The 24005-nt window shown below is 39.2% G+C and overlaps 3 protein-coding genes and 1 pseudogene across 5 annotated transcripts in view; 2 read left to right on the top strand and 2 right to left on the bottom strand.

Moving 5' to 3' along the window:
- Window positions 1-6: 6 nt before the first annotated feature.
- Window positions 7-1793, bottom strand: LOC144644413 (substance-P receptor-like). Its single transcript, XM_078503891.1, has one exon. The coding sequence runs from the start codon at window positions 1570-1572 to the stop codon at window positions 394-396; it is 1179 nt and encodes a 392-aa protein (XP_078360017.1). The 5' UTR covers window positions 1573-1793; the 3' UTR covers window positions 7-393.
- Window positions 1794-8572: 6779 nt separating this feature from the next.
- On the top strand, window positions 8573-13630 carry LOC144644411 (uncharacterized; annotated as a pseudogene). Its single transcript, XR_013569104.1, has 2 exons — window positions 8573-8734; window positions 11167-13630. The product of XR_013569104.1 is annotated as an uncharacterized LOC144644411 (transcript).
- Window positions 13631-15903: 2273 nt separating this feature from the next.
- Window positions 15904-20116, bottom strand: LOC144644410 (ufm1-specific protease 1-like). The gene is made up of 5 exons (XM_078503890.1): window positions 19997-20116; window positions 18562-18771; window positions 18307-18412; window positions 17179-17255; window positions 15904-16507 (listed from the first exon to the last, which is right to left on the bottom strand). The coding sequence occupies exons 1-5, from the start codon at window positions 20108-20110 to the stop codon at window positions 16367-16369; spliced, it is 648 nt and encodes a 215-aa protein (XP_078360016.1). The 5' UTR covers window positions 20111-20116; the 3' UTR covers window positions 15904-16366.
- A 284-nt stretch (window positions 20117-20400) lies between these two features.
- Window positions 20401-24005, top strand: part of LOC144644432 (ubiquitin carboxyl-terminal hydrolase 47-like) — a 32158-nt gene continuing 28553 nt past the window's right edge. The window contains exons 1-2 of one of the 2 annotated variants that reach the window (XM_078503908.1): window positions 20401-20906; window positions 22898-23009. In XM_078503908.1, the coding sequence (XP_078360034.1) occupies window positions 20544-20906; window positions 22898-23009 (475 nt within the window). In that variant the 5' untranslated portion in view covers window positions 20401-20543. The remainder of the gene's footprint in view (window positions 20907-22897; window positions 23010-24005) is intronic. The other variant, XM_078503907.1, reaches the window with a different exon arrangement.

Here is a 24005-nt window from a genome sequence, read left to right as displayed (position 1 = left end):
GATGTCAATTAACTGGTAAAAGTGGAAAATGTGCTTATCATCGCTACGTAAAGAAATCATTTATTTCGATGATTCATGCATGGCTCTTTAGCATAGTTGCCAATAAAGAGCAGTCATTTTCGAAATTAAAACTTTTGTTTCTAAATGCAATCGGATATTAAATTCAATTCCGTAATGGATTAAGCACTTCTTATCGGCCTAAGAAAACTTTATCTCTACAGTTTCGCTATCTTTTCGCTCTTTCCCGTTAGGCGACGATATTGCCCCTCGCACGTCAATTAAATCATTTCCTTTCTTTAGTCCATTTCTTATCGAGCAAAGTGCCGAGTTCTGTTAATTTAAACAGGTTCCCTGAAGCGAAAACGATTATTCTTAACGTTTAAACTAACAAAATTAAAGATTTTCTGTTGTGGTAGTTATGGGCAACAGTGTTTCTGCGTTTACTTTCTTGCTGCTTCGGAGAGCGGCTTTGCTCTCGTGTGAATCCGCGTGCAGGAGATTCGCATCTTTTTCTTGCAGCCGGCTCGACCGGGTCCTTCGTGTTGTACTCTCTGAGATGCGACTGCTTCCTCGGTGACGCCGAGACAGCGCGGTTCTGAAACCTCTTCTGTAATTCTCGTTGAAAATCACGTAAATATACGGATTTACCGCCGAGTTGGCGTGTCCGAGATACAGCGTGAGGAAATCCATGTCGTACGGCAGACCGCAAATGTAACGATCCGACTCCGCGAACATCACGAACATTCTCACGTATAACGGAAGCCAGGATAACGCGAACACGATCACAACGGTAACCAACATCTTCAACACTTTCCTGTTGGTCTTGTCTTTGTTTTCTTGATTGGAAGAGAGTTCTTGACCCGGTGCCCGCCTTCGCCACAATTTCAACATGATAACCGTGTACAAAGACGCAATGACCGTCAAAGGCAAGGCATAAAGCAGAAAGAACAGCGCGATCGTGTAGTCCCGTGGAGCGGTGGCTTCATCAAACGGAGGACCCCAGTTTTCCACGCACTGGGCGACGCCTTTTTCACCAGCGGTTGTCAAAACGTAAAGTTGGGGGCCTGAGACGATGATCGACGACAACCACGATGCTGCGATGATACATTTAGCAACACGAAATGTGATGACGCGTTTAAGCGGCCTGAAAATGGCGAAAAAGCGATCAAACGCGATCGCACATAGCGTGAAAACAGAAACTGAGATGGAGAGGGATTGCGAAAAGTTCAGTAACTTGCAAAGCGCTTCTCCTATCCAGCCGCCCATAGCCCAGACATCTAACCCTTCAAAAATCCAGTACGTTGTTGGTAGCATGTTGAAGACGGTGGTCAGGAGGTCGGCCAGAGCCATATTAATGATGAGGTAGTTTGTAATGGTTCGCATCCGTCGATTTTTGTGAACGACGCGGACCACCATAACGTTTCCAAACAGTGAGAGCAGGATCACTAAGATGTAAGCAGCTGCTTTAATGCCTTTGACATACTTGTTAGCGTTCGGTTCTGGGCAAGACGGGTAATCTTGAGTCGTTTCCGTAGTCGGCACGCTAGATGCTGGTAGAGTTTCGTTTAACATGACGAGCGACCACAAGAAGACAGCGGGAAGAAAAAAGCAACGCGGCTCTTGACAAACGGCGAGCTTCCAGGCCGTAAAGTGGGCTTTTACGCTCGATTAGCGCCGGTCACTTTTAAGGGCTTTTAAGTTTGTCCTTTCAACGAGCTGATTAATCCTGCTTAGCTTGAGCAGCCTCCGTCAGCTAGCCGCGCAGTCTGGCTGAAAAAGAGGCGCGCTCCTTGAAAGGCGATCGAAACAAAACAAGAATTGAAAACAAAAAATCTGCAACATTATATGTTGGTGATATGTTTACAAAGGCTCGGTTTTGAAATGCAAATTCCTTCGTTGATGAACGTTGTGATTTAGGTGTAAATTAAGTTAAGACGCTTTTCTGATCAAAGTAAATCCTTTGACACGCTCGCCAATTTTGGAAAATTGAATGCGGATATCGGCTTCGGTTCTCGGGGCTTTTGTTCAATAGATGAAGATAAACATAATCAAAACATAATGCAGTTTGTAATCTTTCGACGATTTTATTACTTTTTACTTTATTCGTGAATGTTAAAAAAATCAGATGGTCAAGTCATTGCGATAAAATCCGAAGAAATCTTTTACTTCAAAGTGTGAGGGATAAATCATTTATCACAGAAGAAAGCTTGCATTTTTGCGGAATCTTTTAATAAGAAGTAAAATATAACAAACTTGGCAATGGCAGATGAAAGAATGCTAAATTCAATGGAAAATAGGAAAAGGCAATGTAACTGATCGGTATAAGATCAGGAAAAAAATCAACCAAGTGGACAAATGAATATGACTGTTTTTATAAGCAATAAATTCGGTATCTTTCAAGAATTGATAGGAGAGGAAAACATCTGTTTTTTATATTGGCGATCCACAATCTCTTTGCGAGTCTAAACAATTCACAGTATTCTGATACTTCGCCTGAAGCCATGAAATAATTATCAGCAATAAAACTGAGTAAGAAAAAATAATTCCTCCAACTTTGTTCGTAGCAGGCACAATTCAAAACAACAAAATTTCTCTGACTACTTTAAGGCTTGTTAGCCATAAAGTAAGATTGATGTATGTTTTTTATTAAAAGCAAAGTTTGTTTGCCGATAGAAAACGAGAATGTTCAATCTTTTGCCCTTTGTGGCTTGTGGCCTTTTATTTTTCTTAGATATAACAATAATTTACGTCTATCTTCTAACCTCCAAAAAGTCTGGTAAAAGTGATATTTGCCTGATAAAGCAGTGATATTCTTGCTTTCCTTGGGTTTATGTCTATTTTTTACCGCTGGATCCCACGCTAAATGAGTACCTACGCATGAAAACATCTTGTTATCAAAACGGAAATCCCCCATTAGAAAGCCAAACGCATGTTTAAACATTATGACAGGGCAAAAATAAAATCCATATCCCTTATTTACGGACGAGAAATACACAAATTATTTTATGGCAAATCAAGAAGTCTTCTTCTGACGACCTAAGCAAGCAAAACTTTATTCCTTCTCGAAAAATAATCAGCCATCATTTGGATCAAGGACTTGTTAGGTGTTTGAAAAGCTGTACCATCAAGGTTCACTCCGCTTTGAACTTGCCGTCCTTTATCCAAATGAAAATGTAAAACAAAATATTTTCTTTTTCGTCATATCCCCTCAATCAGAAAACCTAGCCGCCCCAAGTTATTGATACGTTTACAGCTGACGAAAGACTTGTGCGAGAGCTTAATAATGCGCGCTCTTCTCAGAATCCGTGCTAACCTAAGAATCCGCCAGCTAAGAAAAATCGAGCGGTTCTAGACAAGCTTGAGAATTACTTTTGGCCACATTTTCGTCCGCATAGACGCCAATCTCTCCAAGCCGGCGGGGCCTTTGCACGAGAAAATGGTGGCTCTCGGGACACATGTTTGATTGGCTGGATTTTAACAAAGGGAAGTTAAAATCTAACCAATCAAATCAACCGTTTTAAATCTCCTTTGTTTAAATCTAGCCAATCAAATCTACCGTTTAAAATTCCCCTTTCTAACATCTAAATATGATCGATAATTCTATGGTCCTGGGGGAAGCTGTTGTACCCAACGTCACATTCCTCTGAAAAACAGCCTGGAGCCTTTTCGTCGTTGCTTTCCATGAAGGCGGAGGCGCCCCTGGATATGAGATTGCTGTAAAGGGGATGTAAACAGTCTAACGCCCAGCGGTATCTCATATTTATCCTAGAAACACTAGCAAACTTGTTCTCTAAGATCCCGACAAACACTGGATGTAGAAGGATTTTACATGACTTACAGTAATCTCTCGAGCAACCAAGCCCCAAGATGAGACTCAGACAAGACTTGTTTCAGGAAGCCGTTTCTTTTCCACGTTTTTGGTAAAATCCGATTTTGAACACAAAGAGCCAAGGTGATCGCAGTGGCTTGTGGGACAGTCGATATGGCTTTTCAAAATTTGCTTTGTCCCAACTAACGGTCCCACAAGGGGTAGTATGTTTTGTGTAGGCTTACATGATGCACTACCCCCACAAATGACTAAATGGACTCGCCTCATGATAGAAGATATGAAAATAGAAAAAAAATAGTCATTTACTAACGTTTGCTCGTTGTGAACAGGTTTAAGCGACCTTTCAATTTAACACGGAGGCAAAGAAAAAGGTGGAAATTGGTTTCCTAGTTGCACTTTATTCGACCATTATTGTTCGTATGTTATAACTGCAGGTAGAGTGTATAAATCTGTCTTTTTATCAACCGTTTAAAAACGGTGTTTGGTTTCTCACCGACAGCTGAAGGCTCTCTTTTGCTTTATTCTGTCGCTCAAATAAATTTAAACACGGAATACTGCGTTGCGAAAACGGTCGAAACTATTGCAGCTCAATCCTAACACGATGGAAAGAATTAACCTATTAATAAACCGAGTCAGCGGTTGACTTCAGTCCTTCGTGATTCCGAAGTTAACCGAAAAGTGCCGAGTGACTTAGTCACGCTCGTCAGTTTGTTTCCACTGGCTACATTTATGCTCAAATCTGTTTCCAGCTAGCACGAGATGTGAATGGAAATATCTTTGAATTCACTGGAGACGTCAAAAACATTTTGTTTGTTGCGCACAGGTAAAACAAAAGCGAAATCGCAAAATTAGCTATTCCATCCCGCGGGTCAAAATATACGGCCCGCGCGAAGACAAACTTCTCGCACTCATGCACATGCCAAGACAAACAACATACTCACCCTACCACCCTCATTCTCCGATTTGTTTAGTCCAAAAAAGCGTAACTGGCAACTAAAACTGCAGTTGTAGATCTAAAATTTCTAACCTTTCGTTTTATAAACAGTATAAATCTGGCTTGTGACATATACAGGCGAGGAAAGAATGCATAAAATCTTAAGACTCATCTGACAGTGTTTACACATGCCACGAGTGGATGGACTTCTGGAACAATTTATATTTGCTGTGATTAATTTTGCCAGCCACTGTAAAACAAAAGCCTCAAAATGCAAAATTAGCCAATAATTTATTTTGAAAAAAGTGCAAGAAATGGCAAACGGGAAATTCGTAGGCAAAAAAGCAAACAGAGAACTAAACATGGAAGCAAGGTGTTCAAACCCAACCGTTTGGCACTTTTTTACATTCAGTTTTCCATTTGAATGATTTCTTATGAATTATTTTGCCCAACCATGTGAAACGGCCGTCTCAGAAGTATATAAATATGGTAGGTCGACAGAAAGTTTTCCAAGATTTTTAAGTATGAAGCGCAAGGCTAGATGAATTCGTATGATACGTCGAAGTGAACTACTGTACGTATATAGAATTGATTGTGAAATTAAGAGTTTTGCATGTTCTTTTGTTTTACCATTCGTTTCGTTTGGCTAAATCTTTATGAAATCAACATTATTAGTCCTCCCAGCCCTTGTGAACACTCCCAATTCGCTAAAATGTTAAAAGCATGCCAGTTCATTAACTTCTGTTCAACACTGACCGATTTCTATTTTACAGTTCGCTATTCAATAGCTTAATTTCCACTTTGCTTAGTGGCTGTTTTAGAAAACTCAAATATCCCAGAAAAATACCCCGCAAAGCAACTGACATGCGATTTTACATAAAAACAGGTGAAAATAATGCCGAACACGAACAACTGAAAGTACTAAATTGTTAGTAACAACGTTTCCTGGAAAGCGTTTAGTCCAACGAATGCCCCAAGTTAGCGCGCGGAACGCTAGCACTCTTGCAGCACAAAACTCACTCTCCCACCCACCCTGCAGACCCTCTTTCAGCCTTTCTACAATAGTAATTTTTTTAAAAGAAGTTAAGCGTAGATAATTAAGTTGCTTTATACACAAACAGCAGAAACTACGGTTTTGACTTAATGCTTTCTTAATTACGCTGTTGCGGTTACCTGTCCGGGAAAACCCTAGCTTTACAGTCCCTTCATAAAATTCCATACGAAGGCATTCGCTCGAAAGTACTGACTTTTATTGATAAATTAAGTTAAACGTCACTTTTACAATTTGTTAATAAAAAAAAGCTCCATATAAAACTGACCTTCGGACTTAAGTCACGGTTGGAAAAAGCGGCAGAAAAACACAGAGTTTTGCATTACAATGGAACGCTATATTTACAAACGATATACATGTACAAGAGCCTAAACTAAATGGTGGTCTATGTGATCATTTTCACACATTACACCCTGTTTAAAGTTTAGCTCCCCGTTATAAGCCTTGTCTATTTCTGCTAACGGAATCAAATAAAAAAACACGTGAAGCGATGACAGTGACGAAAAAACTCATTCAGGCTTGAGTGGGTCTTCTAGAACAATTTGTTTTTCACGTGATCAATTTGACCAATCAAGTGAAACGGTCTCGAAAATACACTCCTTTAGAGATAATGTGCAGGATTCTATCTAAAATGGATATAAAATGCTGCATATAAGTACAAATACGATACAGTACATTGTTTCGAGAAGTTTAGCCGAACAAATATGTTCAAAGTCAAATAGAGAATTGTAAATATGGAAGTAAAATGTTTTCTAGCTGTATTGTTTAGCACTTCTATACACTTTTCTATTCTTTTCCATTCGTCTCGTTTGGCTGATTTTCTTGAAAAATATCAATTAGGCCAACCAAGTGAAACGCCTATACCTCAAACAGATGGAAACGTTTGCCGAAAACTTTGTTAAGTGTGGACTGCAAGGCTATGTGTTACTACAACATAACACACTGCTACAAGAAAATGAGCTGAAACATTGCATTCAAAGGCAACGAGAGCATTAGTTGTGGAAATGAAACGTTTTTAAGCCCAAATATCTGACACTCCTTAACTTTTCAATTCTTTTCCATTCGTTTTGTTTGGCTGGTTTTCATGAAATATATTCAATTCCTGCCGCCCAAGTAAACAACTTTCTTATCACGCGAACAAATATATTGGAATTGTTTGGTAGTATATCTAAGAAACACTGGTAAAACACGTAAAAACTGCAAAACAACAAACTGATGAAACGTCGAGTTTCAATTCGTACGAAAATCAAGACTTAAATTAGAAAACACGCTGCAAGTTCATTAGCCATTCAGTTCTAGTTTGTGGAGGTATTTTTTTCTGCATGGGCACGTACAAACGTCAAGTCTTTTGAATTAAAGGGACGCCACTTAACAATTGTTTCGCACAAGTCCATTCATTTTCGTATTCACTCATCCATGCATGTAGCGGCGTCGCTCGAAAGAAATTTAATTATAGCATCGCGTCTTTTTAAATGCTTCGTAGATTAAAAACCAGAGTAAGACTAGAAAAGTACAACTTTACTCTCAGCAAGAGAGAAAAACTCCCTGTTTCATTTCGACGTTTTTTAAGTGGTAGAATGTTTCTTTGGGCGTAGAGAAAATTCTGGCTTTGAAATAAAAATAGGTGTTTCGTACAGTTCACTTGTCTCACGGTATGTGCATCAAATTATTTGGCACCGCATTATGTAAAGATGAAAAGAAAGTGATAAACAATAAGAAAAAAATACAATTGGCTTGTGAAATCACAAAGAAATAGAAAAACAAAAAAAGTTAGTATCTGTATGCACGCCATAAGACTGTGCTAAAGATTTCGACGACTACGTTAAAGACACTTTAATCTACAAAAAATCCGTTCGTTGCAAGAAAAATGCGGTCTTAAATATTTTTGTCATCCTTTGCGACCGAGTCAATCTGACTCTGGGCATTAAATTTGTTCTAGTTGTTTTGAACTTGCAATGTGCACAAATGTATTCAAACGAGGTGTGAACTAGATATGTTTGGAAATTTTTTTTGAAAAATGACATTGCATAATTTTAGCGTTTCTAGAAAGATGGCTTGGTGTTTTCCAAGAGAATGAACCTTTAGTTTTTTGGTTTTCATCGATGCGTAAAGCACTCCTACGCACTCCAAAGTTACACTTGAATAGGTCTTAAATGAAGCAATCAAGGCGTCCAAATGTTTTGTCGAATTTGGCGAGAAAATTTAAGTATGTAGGGAACTTTCACTTGTACAGTTAAAGCCGCAATGATGAAATAATCAAATAAAAACTACAACGAGATATAATTTTAACAACCAGAAGTACGATTAGATTTCAAAGGCAAGCTGCGTAAAAATAAAACAAAGCTTTAAATCGCCAAAGCATTTTTTACGGGTCATTAAATCCAGGATTTTAAAAAATTTGCATTCGCGAAAGCAATTTTTTTTCCACACCAAGGTATAAAAACATGCGACTGAAAGTCTTTTAAGACCAAAAAAACAGGCTCACTTAGATTTCCTGCTCCGATTGTAAAACATTTTCTTGCTAATGTCGTTTAGTAATTTTATTCAAAATTCAGGAAGAGCATTTGGCCGAGTTTTTCATGCATGCTTGCTCAAGTAAAAAGAGCGCTTTAAAGTGACCCTGTTAGCGTGTAAACAAATTTCGGCATTTTTTCTCTATTGTGCACCCTGAACGCCCTTCCAAACAAAGGACGCCTTCTATTGCCAGGCGGTCAGATATGCAAGTATTTTCAATAATAGAACATTGTAGACTGGCTTAAGAATTATTCACTTCTTGGCGTCGCTGAGGTCAACAACTTCGAAAGTTTAGTGAACGTACTCTGTCGCTCGAAGATGATTCGTTTAGCTGCTCTGGCAATTTTGGTCGTCGTATGCATTGCAAGCGTTGATGCTTTTCCAAAATATAGACTCCAACGATTGGGTAAGTTTTTACTTTATTTTATTTTATTTTTTTTTTAAAATAGAACTTTTAAGCTTTTCATTCCGTAGTTACGCCTCTACTCCGCGCTTCGTCGTAACACCCCGTTCCCAGAAAAGCATTCGTTTTTTTTTAATTTAAAAAAATATATGCTATGCAATAGGTAGAACTATCGTAACATGTAGATGGGATTGGAAAAAATCGCGTAGACGAACATAAAATCAGCAAAATAGCGATCTAGTTAAAAGGTAAAATTTTGAGGGAATGACAAATTTGCTATGAGTGCAAAAAGTCTTGGCGGGGAAAAAAACGCGTTTAGTTCGCTTGTTTGAACCGGGTATAGGTAACAGATTGCATTCAACAAAAATTTTAAATTCATTTACTTGCGTTAAAGCGACCTAACTAAAATGAATTTTAATTAGTGCTCGAAAGAAAAAAATTGATTTTTCCATTTTTCTTTGCCGAAGAAAAAAAAAGAACTGGAACATGTTCAGTTACATTGCTACCAAAGACGGTCGACAAATTGACGATCTGTTATCAAAAACCAAGCAAACAGACTTAAGTTAATTTTATTGCACGGAAAGCGTTTCTAATGCTCGCTCAACTGAGAAAAACTTGTGTACACTAGGGTATCTGTAGATGTAGGCAACTTCTCAGAGAACTAGCTCTGTGTGATGGTTTATTTCGCCTCGAACAGACTCAAAGTTTGAATACGTTTGATCGGCATGTAATCTTGTTTAATTTTAGAGCAAATTGTTACCGGGACATTCTGAAATGTATTTCAGGGTGTGCCAAGTCCCTTCCATCTAGACATGGTTCATTGGTGCTTGACTGATTTACAAATTTAGGGGAGTGGTGTGCAAAAGATGAAGGTTTTCGGTAGAGGGGAGGGGAGGGGTGGCGTGGCGTGTAAGCTACCGTACTTAGCATATTGGGCTCGGTGAATGCAGTGGAGCGTGGGGCAATTAGGTTTGCTCGAGTGGAGGGTCAGATATAGCGAAATCACGCTCGGTTAGCGAGAAAATGTGTTCCCTCCACGTTTTTCAACCGTAACCAAACGAACATGTCAGTGCAAAATTCAAAACCCAGCAAATATAATTTGGAAATTGGCGAACAAATCTCAACAAACAGAACTGTCGTTGGGCAATTTTTTTATCCCTGTTTACCCCAGGGAACAATTGGCAAAGGTTATTCGGTTTGTACACGATGACGAACATAACTTCATTTTAACAAGAGTTTCCAACAGAGATTGCTTTAACACCTGAACACTGGTATTTAGTTATTTCGCATTATTAAACATTTTGGATTTAATAGTTTCATTCTATCGCTGATTAAATTTTTACTTCTCCTCACACTATCAATACAAAGTCAAGAATGCAAGTCATGAGAAGAAACGAACTGATCACTAAGAAAAGCCTTTAGTGAGTTTTTATCCACTGAATGAGATCAGGGCCCTAATATTCAAAAGCCGACTACCTCTAATCTTGGATCAAAAGTGTTACAAAACTCAATTCTAATGTTTTTTAGTAGCCACTCAGCCGCGCTTCTAATAGAAATTCACGAATCTGATTGGTTCTTTCACTGTTTTCTATTCGCTGATAGAACACAATCGCGCTCTCGTTGCTTTTAAAAGGAAAAATTTGACGTGATCGTTGGCTTGAAACACATAAAGTTGTAGGTTTTGGAACTGAAATCCTTAAATAGTGTCTACTAAAATTATTAGACTTTTCGCCCTCGTTTTCTGTGAACGACAGTCTACTCGGTGATAGGCAACTCAGGCTCGCAGTCTAACTGTTAAATAGAATTTGACATTCAATTTAAATTTGACAATTGTCAATTTCTTTTTCACTTTAAAATTTGACAATTTAAACTGAAAGACAAACAATATAAATAGAAAACCTTACTGGCAAGTTAGAAAAGCGAAAGCAAAATTCAACCTTTTCCTGCTTTGAACAAAGACCTATAACTTAACGTGAACTTGCATGTTCACATAAAGGGCTGACAACACAAATGCACGTGGCAACAAAGGGCACACGCAGTTTTGTCAATGCTTATACTAAGTGGGAGGGAGAAAGGGAAAGGATGGGTGGTAAGGTAGTGGTAAGGTTCCTTTTTCTCGCAGCCTCAAGAGGCTCAGGTTTTAGATAGAGGTCCAGGGTTGGTGTAAAACTATTCACCATTTACACACGAAAACAGATTTAGACACAATAATTCAGTATCTATTTATGGTATCTGTTCAGTATCTTTTTAGGGTCTCCCTAAGCAAATCATTTGACAAGTTCTCAAACTCCCTACATGCCACCCCCCCCCCCCTCCTACATCCCTCCTTAAAAGAAAATTGCTTGATCAGAGGTTATTCCTTGCCAAGACCATGGCAGCAAGGGAACAGCACGAAAGTGAACCCAAATCTGATATGTTTTGTAATTATGTTTAAGGCCACCTCAGAGGGTATCGACCCCCCTTTAAAAGAAATGAGATTCCTCTAGCAGAAGGGAAACTCTACCAACGTTATTACAACCCACTAAAAGCAAGGCCTCTGTCAGAGATTGAATATGAACTACAACAACTTGAGAGCAGGATGGATGAGGGAGAAGAAGAAGGAACTGAGGAGAGCGAGGAAGAAGAAGGAACTGAGGCGAGTAAGGAAGAAGAAGGAACTGAGGAGAGCGAGGAAGAAGAAGGAACTGAGGCGAGCGAGGAAGAAGAAGGAACTGAGGCGAGTGAGGAAGAGGAGGGTGAAAAGGAAGAAGAGGAAGAAGAAGAACAAGGAGAGGAGGAGGAACAAGAGGAGGAAAAAGAAGGTGAAGAGGAAGAAGAAGAGGAGGAGGAGGAAGGTGAAAAGGAAGAAGAGAAGGAGGAAAAAGAAGGAGAAGAGGAGGAAGAGGAAGAAGAAAAAGAAGGAGAGGAAGAGGAGGAAGAGGAGGAAAAGGAAGGTGAAGAGGAGGAGGAAGAGGAGGAAAAGGAAGGTGAAGAGGAGGAGGAAGAGGAGGAAAAGGAAGGTGAGGAAGAGGAGGAAGAGGAGGAAAAGGAAGGAGAAGAGGAAGAAGAAGAAGAGGAAAAAGAAGGCGAGGAAGAAGAGGAGGAGGAAGAAGGGAGGAGGAAGAGGAGGAGGGGAAGAAGAAGGTGAAGAAGAAGAGGAGGAAGAGGAAAAGGAAGGAGAGGAAGAGGAAGAAGAGGAGGAAAAGGAAGGAGAAGAGGAGGAGGAAGAGGAGGAAGAGGAAGGAGAGGAGGAAGAAGAAGAAGAGGAGGAAGCCGGTGAAAAGGAAGAGGAGGAGGAGGAGGAAGCTGGTGAGGAAGAAGAGGAGGAGGAAGAAAATGAAGGTGAAGAGGCGGAGGAGCAGGAGGAAGAGGAAGGTGAAAAAGAAGAGGAGGAAGAGGAGGAAGAAGGTGAGAAAGAAGAAGAAGAGGAAGAAGAAATGGGAGAATATGAAGAGGAGGAGGAAGAAGAAAAAGGACAAAAAGAAGAGGAACAAGAAGAGGAAGAAGGTGAAAAGGAAGAAGAAGAAGAAATTGAAGAGGGAGAAAAAGAAGAAGAGGAGGAAATACAACAAGGCAAAAAAGAAGAAGAGGAAGAAATTGAGGAAGGCAAGAAAATAGAAGAGGAAGAGATAGAGCAAGGTGAAAAGGAAGAAGAAAAGGAAATAGACGAAGGCAAAGCTCAGGAAGAGGAGGAGATTGAAAAAGGTGAAGAGGAAGAGGAGGAAGAAGTAGAGGAGGGTGAAAAAGAGGAGGAGAAAGAAGAAGAGGAAGGTGAAAAAGAAGAGGAAGAGGAAGAGGAGGCAGGTGAAAATGAAGAAGAGAAGGAAGAAGAAGAAGGAGAAGAAGAGGAAGAAGAGGAAGAGGAAGAAGGAGAGAAAGAAGAGGAGAAGGAGGAAGAAGAAGGAAAAGAGGAGGAGGAAGAGGAGGAAGAGGAGGGCGAGGAAGAGGAGGAGGAGGAAGAAGAGGCTGGTGAGAAAGAGGAGGAAGAGGAGGAGGAAGAGGGTGAGAAAGAAGAGGAGGAGGAGGAAGAAGAAGGTGAAGAGGAGGAAGAGGAGGAGGAAAAGGAAGGCGAGGAAGAGGAAGAGGAAGAGGAAGAAGAAGGTGAAGAGGAGGAAGAAGAGGAGGAAAAGGAAGGAGAGGAAGAGGAGGAGGAGGAAGAAGAAGAGGGAGAAGAAGAAGAAAAGGAGGAAGAGGAAGAGGGTGAAAAAGAAGAAGAGGAGGAAGAGGAGGAAGGAGAAGAAGAAGAAAAGGAAGAGGAGGAAGAGGGTGAAAAAGAAGAAGAGGAGGAAGAAGAGGAAGGAGAAGAAGAAGAAAAGGAGGAGGAAGAGGCTGCTGCAGAGGAAGAAGAAGAAGAGGAAAAGGAAGGTGAAGAAGAGGAGGAGGAAGAAGAAAAGGAAGGAGAGGAAGAGGAAGAAGAGGAAGAAAAGGAAGGCGAAGAGGAGGAAGAAGAGGAGGAAGAGGAAGGTGAAAAGGAGGAGGAAGAGGAAGAAGAAGAGGAAGGTGAAAAGGAGGAGGAGGAAGAAAAGACAACAGCAAAACGCACATATAAAGGACACCAACATGGTCTTACAAGAGAAAGGCGTGAGAGACTAATGAAACTTCTTAAGCTGATGAAACTGGAGTTAGACACTACTCGATAACTTTTGGGCAGTGTTATTCACAGTGAGTCTGAATGAACATTTTAGGCAGTAAATGAATACAAAAACACAAACTTGCTCAAAACAGTGTTTGCAATACCCATTTTCACATTATTTCAGAGGAACACTGGCATCTCTTGAATATGTCACTTACAGCGAAGCACATGTAAATAAGAACTTTAAATTTCTCGTGAAAGCAACATGAAGTGTAACCTTAAGCCTGGTTTTCACTAGCGATGCAAGCACAAGCGCAAGGACAACAGGTCTTATTCCACCGTAAAAACGGCTTTGACGCAAGCAAAAGCACAAGCGCATTGAATTTTGATGCTTGAGCTTTTGCTTGCGGCAAGCACAGGCACAAGGGTTAAAATGTTTCCTTTTCCCGTGGTTGCACTTGTGTTTGCTCTTGTGCTTGCGTCGCTAGTGAAAACCAGGCTTTAGTAAGTAGCCCGGGGGGGACTCCCATATGTAACGGACGGGGATGCTCGTCGGAAATTTTGAAGACCCCTAAAGAGACCATCTGGGTGTGGCTCGCCTTTCTTGACCCCTAGTCCCTGATGGGTTTTTTTGTTTTTCTTCGTGTGTCCCTCGACCTTTGCATTTGGCGTTTTCGGCGTTTTCCGGCACCCTGCCCAGTCCGATTACACCCCTGCGGACGACGGCATCCCCTCACTTTCATGTTCCCCCCCCCCCGGGTAAGTAGCTGTCATTCTTTGGGTGCCATTTTCTGTGAGAGAGAATCAGACATCGAGATAAGAACTCAAATGTTTATGTAGTGTCTGATTGCCTTCTATTCTCAATTAACGATTCAGGGATACTAAACAGACCTCTGTAGTGCATATCTTTAGTATCATATTTTTACCTGGAATGACCCACACCTTTCTCAGGCAATCAGAAAGTGGCACCCAAAGAGAACTTTTTTAACTTTGTTTTAAAGTGCTGGGATGAAGCTAAGAGAAAAACTAAGCTGGCTCATTTACAAGCCCAGCTGGCCCTTCTGTTTTTATAACTTCAAAATTATCCAAAGTCTAATTTTTTTAGTGAAATTACAGTCGGCCATAAGCTATCTTTCAGGTGGTAAAATAAGCCGGTTGCCAGCTCTTAGCTGCATCCCTGCAAGTGCTTAACATTTTTCATTTTTTATCTGATTTTTTATTGTTTTTTATTCAATTTTTTATTTTGTTATATTTTGTATTTTTATGTTTTGTTTATTTTTATTTTAATTTTCAAAGGTTCACATAACAGGTAAACTGTCAAGTTGTTAACACTTCCAAGTTGTTAACATTCCCATTTTCACTGTTTTCTTTTGCCTGACCTAGAAGTAAATTTTTTTTGTCATCCGTTTATTCAACCAAACTCTCAGAATATCAAGAAATTTAACTGAAAGCTGTTTTTTAAAACAAGCTCCTCAAATTAAACTTGTTAATAATTCACGAAAGTTAAAACAATTTAGGAGTTAATCATAACTGTGAAGGTGGTTTGGATATCTGATCTTAAGCAGTGAAGTTTAAAAGTTTATTTCTCTGTTTACTCCTTAGTTTAAGTCTCAATTGAGAAGATATGTCCAACACTTGTGAGTGTTTCATTACAATTCATAGAACAATCTAAGGTCATCAAAAAATTTTCAGTGGATTTCATATTTTTTATTCTCTTCTTGGTGTTTGAAAATGCAATGAAACACTATCTCTTGTGTTTGATATATTTCATCTTTAGACTTATGTAAGCTTTTTTGTAAATGATTAAATAGCATTTTAAATCAAAAACAAGCTCTGTCTTCTTTGTCACACGTAAAGGAAGAGGTGGTTCTGCGCATGTCTTAATTGGTTATGGAGCAATGAAATCTTGTTTTTCAACTCATTTATCAACTGAAGACACTACTTGAAGGGAAAGGGAAGCCTTGAGCCCTGCAGCCCATACTGCTGGAGCTTATTCTGGTTTCTGTAGCATTAAGCAGCTAGAAAAATTTCTACTCCCCCCTAAATGGGATGCTAATCCATCGCAGGGTACCCCCCCAGCATTATATTACCAGCGCCCATTTATACACCTGGGTGGAGAGAGGCACTATTGAAAGAGAGCAAAGTGTCCTGCCCAAGAAACAACAGTTACCCTGGTCAGGGCTCAAACCAGGACTGCTCGATCTGGTGTCCGGCGCACTAACCATAAGGCCACTGTGCATCCCAAAAACACTACTTGAACAGGATGTCATGGGTTTGAAAACCACTTTGTCAGAAAGGCAAATGTAAGGGAATCCAAAGTAAAATTTTTTCGCCAGAATATATTTTTTTTACAGCTTGAATCTCACAAAACTAATTAACAATTAGAATATGGGCTCAAAGATTCTTTGAGGTAATAGTTGTTGAGGCCACAGGCCAAATCATACAAATTGAGAGAAAATAATTTAATTATTTTAATAAAATTCTCTCTAAAGTACGTCTGACTGAATGACATCTAATCATTTTTGCATTGCAAAGGATAAGGTTTTCAGTTCAATAAGTTTATAAGGTTTCCCTAGTTCAAACTTGTTACAGTTACAGTTACAGAAGAAACTAAACAACGTTTTGTTGGGGTTAAAATGTCTGCTTTATTCCTTGCACAAACTGATTTTAGAGCAGTATACTATAAAATTAGCTTTATTCAGAGAGTATGATAAATGACCAATTGAACAACGTTTTGTTGCAACGTTTTGTCTGCCTTTGTCTATTGTGCTGATAAAACGTGTCAGTGACTTTTTGTCCAAGGGCCCACCTAATACCGACACCCCAATAATATGGACACTTAGACATGTCCCCTTGGTGTACGTTTTAACAGGGTACCACTGTATAACTTCTTAAAAAAGTCTGTGCATGTAGGTCTACAGGTCGTTCTGCAGTATTATTTGTCGCATACATGCTACCATAATCATGTTACGTTGCAGTTACAGCAGTTAGAAAAAGTGTAAAGTTAAGAAAATGTCATTGATTAGTCACATTTAGCAACAACTATCTGTAGTGAACGTATAATCCGCTTGGACATCACTGTCTTATTTTTCTTCTGACCTTAATTGTGGAAGACAGAAGTTATAGAAAGAATCTGAGTTGAAAACGTCATCCAGGTGCTTCCACTGGATCCAGCCGTCACTTTGAAGCAGTGTTTTGTCAGCTTTTCCATAAAAATGTGGATCCTACAAAGAGAAGAGTTTATTTTTTTTAAAAAAAAATTTTTTTTTTTTTATAATAAAAAAAAAAATAAATTTGAAAAAAAATTTTAAAAAAAAAAAAAAAAAGATAAGTAATAAATGGTTTTTTTTGTTTTTTGTTTTTTTTAAAAATTTTTTTTAAAAAAAAATAAAAAAAAAAAAAAAAAAAAAAAAGAAAAAAAAAAAAATTTTAGAGTAGAAAAAAAAAAAAAAAAAGGGGAAAAATTTTAAATAGGAAAAGGAAAATTATTTTGATGTTTGGTGTTGTTAAAAAAATTTTTTTCAAAAATATTAAAAAAAAAAAAAAAAAAAAAGAAAAAATTTGTAAAAAAATTTTTTCCAAAAAAAAACCAAAATCCTGCCGGATTTCCTCTTTTATTCATTTTCACTGTTTGTGAGAGGGGGGGGGGGTGGGGTTCATTATATGGGGATCTGTTTCCATACAATTCTCTGTAAGGAACTTTTGCAAGGCTGAAGAATATAATACCATATACCACAGGGACTTCATTGTAAAGGGGTTTGTTGTATCGTGGTTTCACTGCAAATAGCTGTTGTCACATGTTGGCACTTATATTTTAAGGTGTTCAACAGTTTCTATAATAATTTGACTAGTACCACAATACAATCTGAGATTTTAGCATTATATACGGTCTTACTGCAATCAAAAAGTGAAACCCTCTGTTTGTCTTACAAACGCCAAGCAATGTCTTTGATGCAGCATCTATATCTCCGCCTGAAACATAATATTGAGTGAAAGCTTTATTTAGTCAACACTTGTACTGAGCCCCTCCCAGGGAGCAAGGGAACATAGCCATAAAAAAATAATAATTAGGAACAAGGGAACAAAAGGAAAACAAAGCAGCGAACAGGGGCACAAAAGCTGCGTTTCTTATATTTTAGGGAACAGGGATCCCAACAAATCGACAAGATACTTTAAAGGAACAAGGGATCACAGGGGAAATTTTTTTTGGGAACAAGGGAACATGGACCTCCCCCCCCCCCCCCCTCCCTTTCTCCACTGGGAGGGGCTCAACACTGCATGGAGATGTGCTTATTTTACAAAGCTCCTTGAGTTCTTATTGTACTGGTAATCTGGGCCAGCAATTCAAAACCCTCCAAAAGCATGCTTTAACGGTCTTTTATCCATATGATTAGTCCCTCACGTCAACCTGTAATACCTACTTCTTATTTAACAAAGCGTGCAGCCCAATCTCTTTCAGTTAGGGACCAAGCAAAGCAAGGTACATACAAGTTACACTGAAGATGATATTATCCTAGTACGGTCCCAAACTAATGAGAGTTAATAAGGAGTATTACAGGTGTATATGGCTCTTTGCTAGCTGTGCTGCTATGCATGCTTTGCCAGTCCTGACGTCTTATCTGTATGCATAATTTACAGAAAAATCTGGCCCCAAACAATTAGCCAAATCACAGTGTGCATTATATTTAACAAGCTCTAGCATATAATATGACCTAAAGTTATTCTTATTATAAAGAAGGCCTTCCAAGGGGCTTTGGTGACAGGCAACATTGCTCCCAAATAGCTAAAAAAGAAGCGGCAATCTTGTTCTACTGAGCACCGACAGCCGACAGAAACTAGCACTGAAAGGGTATATATTTTTGACAGCGACGTTTCCCTCGCCAAATATGCGACAGGTGGGTTGGAAACAAGTAACAAAGCGACATCAGAAACCCCCTTGAAAGGCCTCATAGAAGTCACATAATAAAATTATAATGAATATATACATAATTTAAAGAATCATACTGTATAATTAAATGTTTACCTATCATGACTGGTGAGCCAAAGTGTTTAAAATGTTCCAGAAGAGCTAATGCCACTTCCTGTTCCACACAGTCCCCTCTTAAGACATGGACAATTTTGCTACAAACCTGAAACAAAATCGAAACATTACGTACAGTCTTGCACTGTTTTTAAAAGTAAAAGATAGATGTATAAAACAATAATTCTCTCAGTCTGATTTCAAAAATAACAATAGTATAAAGAGCACAAATTTCACTAGGCAAGTCCACAAACCTACACCAAACGTTTGATCCATGTAAAGGCAAGCTTCTACAGAACCAATCCATTCCCTTGAGCCAATGAAAGAACCAGGCTTGTCACCTATATTTGCCAAAGTCTGCTGTATCTCGTGAAGGCTTGGTACTGGCAGAACCTCATTTTTACTCTTTAATACATTACATACCCAAGAACAAATGGTCTGAAGTGTCCTGTAGCCACAACCCCAACCCTTTATAATAAAGAAAGCACAGTGCAAAAGTTAAACTTGATCATCAAAAAGACAGCTTTTTAAAATTATAATATTATTTACTACAGTCATATATATTGATGGTGGATTTCAGCATGATAAAGCAGTGAATAACATCTACTCCATCAGAGCAGGCCCTATGCATTTATTCTTGGCTTCTAAAGGGAAGTCTGGGTTCTATCATATCATGAGCAATAATTATTGCAATAAAAACTAAGTATGGCTGCCCAATCTTATTAGCCAATCGTGGTTATTCTCCCCAGTTATCGGGCAGCCATGCACTTTACTTTTATTATTTTTATTATTATTATCGTATTGTTAATTTAATTAAATGAATAGGGTGCAAATAAAGTTGTTGTTGTTGTTGTTGCTGTTGCAAACAGCACTCACAGATACTCTCCCCAGGGGGTACTCCGGCTTGTTAGTGACGGGGATATTAAAGGATTTTTTGGGTTTGATTTGTCCGGGATTTTTTGGGTTGGAAATGGCAGTATTTTTTGGGTGACTTGATTTAGATAGGTGATTTTCTGGGTTTTAAAAACGAACTAAAGTGCCTTGGCGCGGCCTTGGCTTTTTTTAGTATGAGAATAACAAACGAGCGTTCTTTGTGTTATGATATTGCGGCTCCTGGCTTGGGGTATGACAGGGATTTTTTTGGGGGGGTTTCTTTGGTCCGGGATTTTGGGTATGTCGGAGACTTAGGGATTTTTTGGGTCCTGAGTTTTGCCTCCTTCGATCATCCCTGTCATTTCAAGCGGAGTACCCCCTGGGATGTTCTCTCACCAGCATGCATGTATCATAGGCTTTGTGAGGTCATTAAAAAAGGAAAAACCTAGGGAATAGGTTGCATACCATCAGGGAAGTGATCTGATATCAGTGCAAGTGTGTTAATTTTGCCACCTACAAAAAAAATTGCTTTTGCATGCCTTGCGTGCCTACATTTATACTTGGTGAACCAGCTCGGCTCAGCCTCTGGCATTAAAATCAAATCACAGTTTTTCCCTGGCTCTTTGAGCTACTCTGTTAACACAAAAATTCTCGGGCATTCATCTATCTTGCCACACAATTTTGATTCTAGATCAATTTAGAGGCGGGTTTAGAGGTTTGTTTCTATGATCAGTTTAAAAATTTACTTAAGCTCGATAGAAAAACCGAAAAAACAGTCACTTTCCCCAGTCAAGCTTCGCAGTTTGTCTGACTTACTCACCCTGTCATCTGTTCCATCCACATTGTAATGGTAAAACTCATATTTGCCGCGGATAGTGGCAGAATCTACGACATCAGGAGGAAAATCCAAACCTTCGTGGATATCACTCAACATCTCACACAAGACCTCACACAACACTGTGATGCCCGCGTAAACACTGGTCAGTAACAAAACCTAAAAGATATGCGCACAGCCAAATTAGGGGGGACTTCTAAAACTTTCTTTTGGGGAGAGGATAATATCGGCAAGGGATTAACTTATATTTTAACCCTCTGCGTTGTTTAAGTATATCGTTCGAATTATTGCTAACTTCTGATTTCAAATATAAATTATAAAAAGAGGGCTCGAATCTAACAAGGTTGTAACAAAAAAGAGTTCTTGTATTCTGCTGCGACATTACCCTCCCCCACTTGGTGGCACAAGCGGTTTGCGCGCATTTCGCGACTGTTCGGGCTGTTCGAAGTTTCACTTCCTCAGTGTGTTTGTTGGCAAGTTGTCTTTCTGCTAAGTACAATCAGATTTTTCTATAGGATCTTTGTGACCAGGAATGGTCAATGCAACGTCCAAAGAGGTAGTCCCAGTGGAAAATGACTGCGCTGCCGATGAACCCAAAGTTCTGTGTATCGTAAAAGACGAGACAACTTCGGATTGGAAACACAGCAAGCATACAGTTAATCTGCCAGCTTCCACTCTAGTGAAAGAATTATACTCTCATGTTGCTAAAGAGGTTAACTATGTAGAAGACACTTTCCTTTTAGTGTGGAATAAAAGCCCGACAGATGGCAACGAAGAGATTGTGCTAAATGGAGAAAAGAACAAAACGTTACAAGAGGTCGGGCTAGCGGCCAACGGCAAAAAGAACAATTTCTTAATCAGAGATAAAGATGGAGTGCAACCAACGAAAGCAAAGGTTAGTGAGCCATCGAGTCTTCATTGTACTCAAATAATATGAGATGTTTAGCATATAGATCGAGACCGGTTTAGATACAGTGTAATCAGCACGATTAAATTAAAAAAAATCAAGCAAATTGCAAATTTGTACTGACTAGGTCTGTTCTTTACACTATTTGTTATTCTTCAAAAAGGAAATTAAGTAATATTAAGTACCATAAGTTAAGAATAGAGCTTGAGCTATAAATCAAAGGTACATGTGCCTTATACTTGTGGCCGGCGGCAAAGGGAATAATTCACACACAATACAAATGTAAGCTTATCGATAATTTTAAGTGTTGAAGTATATCTGTTCAAGCCGATTAAAACTAATATTATAAACTCATCACTTAAGAGGAAACACTAGGAAGAACATTTGGATATTTGTGGTGTTCTTATTTAAGTATTGTTTGAACTTTGGTGAAAGTTAAAGAGAATTCTATATTTGTTTATCTTACTAAATAAATACTCTATGTACACATACTACTCACTTACATTCAGTTCTTTGATCACAAAGCTTTGATTCCTGTCATTTTTGCCAGCAAATTCCTAAAAATATTGGTTGCTGTTGGCTTCACTTGTACCATAAACCACGTATACCTTGAATAACTGCCCCTTTTGAATAAGCGTCCCTGCTCAAGGTATAACAAAAGTTGAAAACTAGCTTTTCACATGTACTAGGCTGCCGGGGTAACAATTTGTGCAATTCTGACATTGTGAAAAGAGAAAATTATCAACCAGGGTTCACAGAGATGCCAACCCAAAAAAAGTCGAAATCTGTGAGACTGCCAATTTTACGTTAAGATACCTCTTCTCAACCCCCAAAAGGGAGTGATTCCCCCATTCATCCACAAAAAATGTGTCAAATATCTAAAAAGTTGTCCTCCAAAATTGGCCAAAATCATTGTGGAAACATGTATTTTAAGTGTACATTCCTTCAGTTCATATATGGGAGATTTTGTGACTCTTATAGGAGGGTGTCAATGGGGTTAACTGCTTAGCGTAAGGACTTTTTCGCTTCGTACAATAACTGACAGCGTAACAGAGCGGGCGACAAGAAGGAGGAAGAGTCGCCGGCCCACGACCCGGGCGCCCCCCTCGCCTCTACCACTCTCCATCCGGGCAGCCACGGCCACCTGGTCCCCCCTGCCCACCCCACCCCGGGGACCACGAATCCTCTCATCAGCTCCTTCTGTCCATGCCGAGGCGATGAGGGATGGGCGAGTGATTGCAGTGTGTTGGCCTGTGGGCAAACAACGTTCAGTGCACATCCCGTGCTGGGCCTACGTCTCACTGAGGAGAGGAGGGAGATCGAGAGTATGACTCTACTCGTTCAGTCTTTGTCTCATTGTCTGGGATGATGATGGGAGTGATCTGGTTCTCCATCGTGGAGACAATTGGGCGGGTTGGGCTGGATTTGTAAAAATATATATATTTATTCTTCAGCTGATTTGAGTCGTCGAACATTGCGCTGGAAAAGTGCGAGCACTTGGGACACTATAGACCCTATAAATGTCTGCAGGACTCAAAATCATTCACTAACTGATAACGATTTTTTTGCTGCTTACTGACTAAGCAGCGTTTTTAGCTCTACTGACTAAGTAGCATTTTTTAGCTGCTTACTGACTATAGCTATACCCCATTGACACCCTCTTATAGGAGACAGGGAGATTGGGTCTTTGTAAAATGTAAAAAAAAAAAATGTACCGGTAAATGTAATGTACACAGAAGAGCTCCTGAAGGAGCTTGTTAAGAGTCGTTTACGTGCAACTAAGATCAAATTGGAATTTGGAGTGTTAATCCAGGAGACTCGGGACTAACTGGGAGAATTGACATAGATGAGTTAATAGTCGTGATGTACCACTAAATTTTCAATCAGTAGGAAGCTTAGGCTTCAAGGATATTTGATTGTGCTCGCTCGGTATCAGTAGTCATTAATGGTTAATTCACTCTCCCATTCATTCCTTTCAGGATGATACAGACGACTCAATTACAGAAAGTGTCCCTAACCTGTTCCAGAGTAGTGCTAACACTAGTTATTATTCCTCCAGTGATAGCTACACCTTGGGAAAGTCCGAAACAGGTAGAAGCTCACATACATGTGATAAGCCTTTTGCATGAATCTGTCCTCTGATTTATTAATTTATTTTTACATCACCAAATTAGGAACTATGCTTCAGAATTGAAAATGTACATGGCTTCAAGTTGCAGAGCAAATTTGATTCAATTTTGAACTAATTTCTCTCAGTCTGTTGACAAACAGTTGACCATGGGGCATTTTTTGTTCTCCCTCTTTGACACAGAAGTGGTATTATTTCAGTTTATACATGAAAATGAAAACCAGAACTTGTCAAAATGAAACTGGAACTTGTCAAAACTGAAACAGACCTTTTGGGAAATTGCTCTTGAGCAAATCTGAATCAAACTTACAAAATGCTCAAGCAAACTGCCAAACAATATATGCCACAACTTGTCAAAGTTATGTAGAAAAACATTCACGACAGTTCAACTGTAATTTCATTATTAGATTGCATGTGAAAAGTCCTAATTATGTGTACAAATCTTTTTTAACATTTTAAACTGCCTCAGAGTCTTATCCTTAAACTGACTCTGTCCAGTCAAGCCTCTTTTTATGGGCACCTCTTGGTCTATGGTACAGACACCTCCCAAATACGGACAGTTGATTCAGTCCATAAGAGACCATTATTCTAAACTTGACCTCTTTTATTCCCTGTCCCTCTCTGGTGTCGAGGTTCGAGTTGTATTTGCCTACAGTATTGCAATGTACAGTGCAGAGTAGCTCTCTAACCTCTCATTAATTGGTAAATAGGTCAGTTTCAATATATCAAAATTCCAACTGAGTTGCTCCAAGCCTAAAGGTGGATTTCCAGTGTATTTTTTTTACGTGCATTAACGTGTGTGAAAAAAAGTAGAGACAATGTAAGAACGACCTGAGTACATGTTTACACAAGTCGTTCATACATTGTCTCTAAATTTTTTCACGCATGTAAAAATTTACGCGTCAGTGGAAATTCACCATGAGGGAAATAAAATGATAGAAAATACATGTATTCTTCAT

Source organism: Oculina patagonica, chromosome 2, assembly GCF_052425735.1.
Source record: "Oculina patagonica isolate OP01 chromosome 2, crgOcupat, whole genome shotgun sequence".
Lineage (NCBI taxonomy): Eukaryota > Metazoa > Cnidaria > Anthozoa > Scleractinia > Oculinidae > Oculina > Oculina patagonica.
The sequence above is the reverse complement of the archived record's forward strand: the minus strand, read 5'-3'. Positions and strand labels throughout refer to the sequence as shown.